Raw genomic sequence first — 7,500 nt, forward strand, 5'->3', positions numbered from 1 at the left:
TATGTATGTACATATATTTGATTTATTTTTTCTAAACATATATATATATTTATACATGTATATATATATTTATATATGTATATATATATATATGTACACATATATATTTATATATATGTATATATATATTTATATATATATATATATATATATATATACATATATATATATATATAAATATATATATGTTTAGAAATAATAATAAAATATATGCACATACATATATGCATTGTTTTTTTGTATTATTATTGTTTTTTTTATTTTTTTTATTTTACAATTTATATATATATTTTTTTGTTACCAATAATCTATTTTAGGATCCTGGTTAATCAAGAATCGATTGTGAATCCACTCATATTGCGAGGTGCCGTTGGTACCTTGGTATTGCGTTGGCGAGACTTGATGCTGGTCTCGACACACAAGTAGAAGGCGGCGATGCACTTCCCCTCCAGCCGGGTTCCGTCCAGCAAGGGCAGGAGGTGCTGCAGGTCGGCCGCCGTCTTCCCCTGCATGCAGTCGGCGCTGTCCGACAAGCTGCGGGCGAAGTCGTCCGGATCCAGCGAGGTGATGAACGGCTCCACCAGCTCCAAGGTGCCGGACTTCACCACCTCCTTCTCGATCTCCTTGTTGGCGGCCAGCACGGTGACGGCCAGGCAGGCGTGGAAGCGGATGAGCTCGTCCTCCTTGGAGAAGGCCAGGGGGAAGAGCCACTCGGCCGCCTGCTTCTCGATCATCCACCTCTGGCAGCGGTGGCCTCCGTACATGGCGCAGTTGGCCAAGGCCACGGCGCAGTGGCGCAGCACGGTGGGGTCGGTGCCTCGGCACCAGTACAGCAGAGCGTCCAGGGCGCCGTTTTTGATCAGGTGGACCGACGTCTCCTCCGTGTGCTTGAACATGTGCTCCAAGATCCCCGACACGCTGCGAGCCAGCTGGGCGTCCTCCTGCTGCCGGGTCAGGTTGAGGATCACTCCTAGCCCCAGTCGGGCCACGTAATCCCTGCAGGCAGGAAGACCACACCTGAAAGTCTACCAAAATGATGTCAACCAAGCATGCTTGTGGAGTCAGACCACCACAGTGTATCCCACCAGGCATCTCTTCATCAAGGTCTTTACACAATAATACAACTTTACAAAGACGTTTAGTCGGGTGGTTCATGAAAAAGCTGCTGTTTGTGTCCCACTAGTGACATTGAACAGGACAGAGAATCGACGTTTTCTGATACCCGCGACGCCTCCAGACAGGAAGTGCTTCTGGAGTTACACACATTGAGTCTTGTGGTTTCTTCTCCCCGAAGGCACTTTCATAATCTCATCCGCTCAGAATAGATGTTTATCACCAAGGAATCTCACATGGAGCATTTATTTCTAGTGGTACACAGCAGGGAGGAAGAGGAAGGATCATAGAATGAACACAGCAGGGTGGAATTAGCGATACTGTGTTATGAAATATGCTGATAATGTTCCTAATGTATTGTCCAGTACCTGTTTTCTGATACCAGGGTGTGGAATCTGACAACAACTCATGATTCCGTTACAGATTTTGGGGTGTGATTTTGCCAAGGTAACTTTCGGTTTCAACCTCTGCCAAGGTGAGGCAACAAGATGGACAAAAGCGTATATGGAGAGACACCATTTTGTGCTGGACTTAAGACAGGTTGGTCTTCTCGCTGGTCTTAGTACTGTTTGTGTTTAGTCCTTCTTGTAGATTACTTTGTTCATCTTCATTTATAGTTACCTCGCTTTTTTCACACAGCCTTAGAATAGAAGGGATGACCTTGCCCTTACCAGAGGACCCCAGCAAGTAGGACATATTCGTACAGACATGGCTTAAAAAACCTCTTTTAAAAATGTATTTCTACAAACAAAAAAAAAGCTTTTTTAAAAATCCTTTTATGAAAATTCTGAAACAATCGGAGACCGAAATGGATATCATTTCTGTTTTCCGACACCACTGTTCTAAATGTATTGACCAAAATACAGGTGTACCTAATGTATTGACCAAAATACAGGTGTACCTAATGTATTGACCAAAATACAGGTGTGCCTAATGTATTGACCAAAATACAGGTGTACCTAATGTATTGACCAAAATACAGGTGTGCCTAATGTATTGACCAAAATACAGGTGTACCTAATGTATTGACCAAAATACAGGTGTGCCTAATGTATTGACCAAAATACAGGTGTACCTAATGTATTGACCAAAATACAGGTGTGCCTAATGTATTGACCAAAATACAGGTGTACCTAATGTATTGACCAAAATACAGGTGTGCCTAATGTATTGACCAAAATACAGGTGTACCTAATGTATTGACCAAAATACAGGTGTGCCTAATGTATTGACCAAAATACAGGTGTACCTAATGTATTGACCAAAATACAGGTGTGCCTAATGTATTGACCAAAATACAGGTGTACCTAATGTATTGACCAAAATACAGGTGTGCCTAATGTATTGACCAAAATACAGGTGTACCTAATGTATTGACCAAAATACAGGTGTACCTAATGTATTGACCAAAATACAGGTGTATCTAATATATTGACCAAAATATAGGTGTGCCTAATCATTAGGCAATATACATACACCTGTATTTTGGTCAATACATTAGGCACACCTATATTTTGGTCAATACATTAGGCCCTAATGTATTGACCAAAATATAGGTGTGCCTAATGTATTGACCAATATATAAGTGTACCTAATGTATTGACCAAAATACAGGTGTACCTAATGTATTGACCAAAATACAGGTGTACCTAATGTATTGACCAAAATACAGGTGTGCCTAATGTATTGACCAAAATATAGGTGTGCCTAATGTATTGACCAAAATATAGGTGTACCTAATGTATTGACCAAAATACAGGTGTACCTAATTCATTGACCAAAATACAGGTGTACCGAATGTATTGACCAAAATACAGGTGTGCCTAATGTATTGACCAAAATATAAGTGTACCTAATGCATTGACCAAAATACAGGTGTGCCTAATGTATTGACCAAAATACAGGTGTGCCTAATGTATTGACCAAAATATAAGTGTACCTAATGCATTGACCAAAATACAGGTGTGCCTAATGTATTGACCAAAATATAAGTGTACCTAATGTATTGACCAAAATACAGGTGTACCTAATGTATTGACCAAAATACAGGTGTACCTAATGTATTGACCAAAATACAAGTGTACCTAATGTATTGACCAAAATGCAGGTGTACCTAATGTATTGACGAAAATACAGGTGTGCCTAATGTATTGACCAAAATATAAGTGTACCTAATGCATTGACCAAAATACAGGTGTGCCTAATGTATTGACCAAAATACAGGTGTGCCTAATGTATTGACCAAAATACAGGTGTGCCTAATGTATTGACCAAAATACAGGTGTACCTAATGCATTGACCAAAATACAGGTGTGCCTAATGTATTGACCAAAATATAAGTGTACCTAATGTATTGACCAAAATATAAGTGTACTGAATGTATTGACCAAAATACAGGTGTGCCTAATGTATTGACCAAAATATAAGTGTACCTAATGCATTGACCAAAATACAGGTGTGCCTAATGTATTGACCAAAATACAGGTGTACCTCATGCATTGACCAAAATACAGGTGTGCCTAATGTATTGACCAAAATATAAGTGTACCTAATGTATTGACCAAAATACAGGTGTGCCTAATGTATGACCAAAATATAAGTGTACCTAATGCATTGACCAAAATACAGGTGTGCCTAATGTATTGACCAAAATATAAGTGTACCTAATGTATTGACCAAAATACAGGTGTACCTAATGTATTGACCAAAATACAGGTGTACCTAATGTATTGACCAAAATACAGGTGTACCTAATGTATTGACCAAAATACAGGTGTACCTAATGTATTGACCAAAATACAAGTGTACCTAATGTATTGACCAAAATGCAGGTGTACCTAATGTATTGACGAAAATACAGGTGTGCCTAATGTATTGACCAAAATATAAGTGTACCTAATGCATTGACCAAAATACAGGTGTGCCTAATGTATTGACCAAAATACAGGTGTGCCTAATGTATTGACCAAAATACAGGTGTACCTAATGTATTGACCAAAATACAGGTGTGCCTAATGTATTGACCAAAATACAGGTGTACCTAATGCATTGACCAAAATACAGGTGTGCCTAATGTATTGACCAAAATATAAGTGTACCTAATGTATTGACCAAAATATAAGTGTACTGAATGTATTGACCAAAATACAGGTGTGCCTAATGTATTGACCAAAATATAAGTGTACCTAATGCATTGACCAAAATACAGGTGTGCCTAATGTATTGACCAAAATACAGGTGTACCTAATGCATTGACCAAAATACAGGTGTGCCTAATGTATTGACCAAAATATAAGTGTACCTAATGTATTGACCAAAATACAGGTGTGCCTAATGTATTGACCAAAATATAAGTGTACCTAATGCATTGACCAAAATACAGGTGTGCCTAATGTATTGACCAAAATATAAGTGTACCTAATGTATTGACCAAAATACAGGTGTACCTAATGTATTGACCAAAATACAGGTGTACCTAATGTATTGACCAAAATACAAGTGTACCTAATGTATTGACCAAAATGCAGGTGTACCTAATGTATTGACGAAAATACAGGTGTACCTAATGTATTGACCAAAATACAGGTGTACCTAATGTATTGACCAAAATATAGGTGTGCCTAATGTATTGACCAAAATATAGGTGTGCCTAATGTATTGACCAAAATACAGGTGTACCTAATGTATTGACCAAAATATAGGTGTACCTAATGTATTGACCAAAATACAGGTGTACCTAATGTATTGACCAAAATATAGGTGTGCCTAATGTATTGACCAAAATATAGGTGTGCCTAATGTATTATAAATAAATAAATGACCAAAATACAGGTGTACCTAATGTATTGACCAAAATACAGGTGTACCTAATGTATTGACCAAAATACAGGTGTACCTAATGTATTGACCAAAATATAGGTGTGCCTAATGTATTGACCAAAATATAGGTGTGCCTAATGTATTATAAATAAATAAATGACCAAAATACAGGTGTACCTAATGTATTGACCAAAATACAGGTGTACCTAATGTATTGACCAAAATATAGGTGTGCCTAATGTATTGACCAAAATACAGGTGTACCTAATGTATTGACCAAAATATAGGTGTGCCTAATGTATTGACCAAAATACAGGTGTACCTAATGAATTGACCAAAATACAGGTGTACCTAATGTACTGACCAGAATCTAGGTGTACCTAATGCATTGACCGGCAGAGGTGTACCGAATGGTTTGATTAGTGAAGAGGTGTACCTAATGCATTGACCATGTGAACATATTGTATTTACTAGGTGTACCTAATGTATTGACCGGTATAAGTGTGTCTTTAATATATTGACCAGGTGTACCTAATGTATTGACCAGATGAACTTATAATGTAGTACCCAGGTGTACCTAATGTATTGACCAGATGAACTTATAATGTAGTACCCAGGTGTACCTAATGTATTGACCAGGTGTACATATGTTTTGCCCAGGTGCACCTGTATCGACCAGGTGTACCTAATGTATTGACAAGGTGTACCTAATATATTGCCCATGTGTACCTAATGTGCTGACCGGGTGTACCTAATGTGCTGACCGGGTGTACCTAATGTAGTGACGTGCAGTACCTGTTCTCGGTCACCAGGATCTGTTCCAGCAGCTTGGCGGACTCGTAGGTGATGTCCACGGCCGGTGTTTGTTGGAGCTGCAGGAGAAGTTCCAGACCTCCATCCAGGCGGATCCTGTTGCAGATCTCCTCGGCCACCTGCCGCCCGACGCCGGGGAGCACCCAGGCCTCCTCCACCAGCTGGAAGATCTCCGCCACGGCCCTGCGAGTCTCGTCGGAATCGGACGTCCCTTTAGCGGACTTGAGCCGCTGGATGGCGCAGCGCAAGGCGGGCAGTGACGTGTCCAGAACCGCCCGCACCTCGGGTTGAATCCCGGGAGACACCGGTCTTTGCTCGGGGCCCGAGCCGCTCTTGCCTCGCTGGAGCCGGCTGACGTACTCCGGCACCGTGAGCCGGTCGGAGCTGAACATGGCGATCCAATGCCGGTAGATCCTCCACAGGAACACCGTCAGAGACAAGAACATGTACCGGCCTGAGCGACGGTGCGGTTCTTTGTGCAACGGAGCGTGCTCGGTGCCCGAAAACACATCCGAGTGACAGCTCGCTGCTAAATAATCACCTCTTCATCCATGGCAGGAAGGAGCTCGAGGTTAGGAACGTGATCAATAAAAACATCCATTTTGTCTTCGACGCAAACAAAAACAACAACAATTTTACACTTTCAACACAAATCCATCTTTACTGGCCTCAAACTACAATAAAAATAGAGAAAATAAAGACAAGCCGTACATAAAACAACCTGTCACTGCGATCAGCATCCTCCGGAGAAATGCTCTCTCCGCACTTGCGGTGGACGGGCCAATACAGATTTCCACCGTGTCGATACCAAGGGTGACATCAGTATCGAATTCTGTTATTTGGTTATATTGTTATTAAAAATGAGTTATTAAGCCATGTTTGTTATAGGTTATATTTCTCAAGACAATAAGGGAATTGTTTTATTGTGTTTTTTGACCCTTTAGAGACAATCGATGTTGTATCTTTAAAGCCCATAAAAGTCCTTACATTTTAAAAGTGCATTTTTATTTTTTTTAAACTTCTTTTGGAGAAAAAAAAATCTAAGAAAACTGTCGTACTAAACACAATTTTTTTTGTATTATTTTGACCATTTTAAATATATTTTGATAAGAAAAATAACTCATGTAAAAATATATTAAAAATTCACATTTTTGAAAACTGTGACATAATTTGATCAAAAAAGCTTACGTAAGTTTTTAAGTAAAAAAATTAATTAAAAAAATTGGTATTTTTGGTATAAGTGAAGTGAAGTGAAGTGAATTATATTTATATAGCGCTTTTCTCTAGTGACTCAAAGCGCTTTACATTGTGAAACCCAATATCTAAGTTATATTTTTAAACCAGTGTGGGTGGCACTGGGAGCAGGGGGGTAAAGTGTCTTGCCCAAGGACACAACGGCAGTGGCAGAAGCGGGGATCGAACCTGGAACCCTCAAGTTGCTCGCACGGCCACTCTACCAACAGAGCTATACCGTCCCAAGGCAAAGGGCAATTTGAGAGAAGAAGAAAATATCCAAAATGTTTAAATGTGACTCCACTGATCGAGACGGTAAAATAAAACCAAAGCAAGCGTTTGGTTTAAGTTTATGTCAAAAACTGAATCTTTCATATAGTCGGACTCGGAGCCTACGAAAACTGGAATAAAACTGTAGAACGTGTTCACTTTTTTTTTATACCAATAATGTTTTATTTTAAATTTTACCCCTGATAAAAATGTCCATGAAGACATGTTTTCACTTTTTATGCAAAGTCCATC

At 39.4% G+C, this 7,500-nt stretch overlaps 2 protein-coding genes across 2 annotated transcripts in view; one reads left to right on the forward strand and one right to left on the reverse strand.

The window, feature by feature from the left end:
* slc46a1 (solute carrier family 46 member 1) overlaps window positions 1-1,623 on the forward strand; it is a 28,403-nt gene extending 26,780 nt beyond the window's left edge. The window contains exon 7 of the mRNA XM_062068103.1: window positions 1,537-1,623. The gene's annotated coding sequence lies outside the window, so the exon portion shown is untranslated. The remainder of the gene's footprint in view (window positions 1-1,536) is intronic.
* The window catches only part of sarm1 (sterile alpha and TIR motif containing 1), a 17,236-nt gene extending 10,341 nt beyond the window's left edge, over window positions 1-6,895 (reverse strand). Inside the window, exons 1-2 of the mRNA XM_062068100.1 lie at window positions 5,728-6,895; window positions 378-996 (exon numbers count right to left, since the gene is read on the reverse strand). Coding sequence (XP_061924084.1) covers window positions 378-996; window positions 5,728-6,191 — 1,083 coding nt within the window. The 5' untranslated portion in view covers window positions 6,192-6,895. The remainder of the gene's footprint in view (window positions 1-377; window positions 997-5,727) is intronic.
* Window positions 6,896-7,500: the final 605 nt, after the last annotated feature.

The sequence above is a fragment of the Entelurus aequoreus genome, linkage group LG13, assembly GCF_033978785.1.
Source record: "Entelurus aequoreus isolate RoL-2023_Sb linkage group LG13, RoL_Eaeq_v1.1, whole genome shotgun sequence".
In the NCBI taxonomy this organism is placed as follows: Eukaryota; Metazoa; Chordata; class Actinopteri; order Syngnathiformes; family Syngnathidae; genus Entelurus; species Entelurus aequoreus.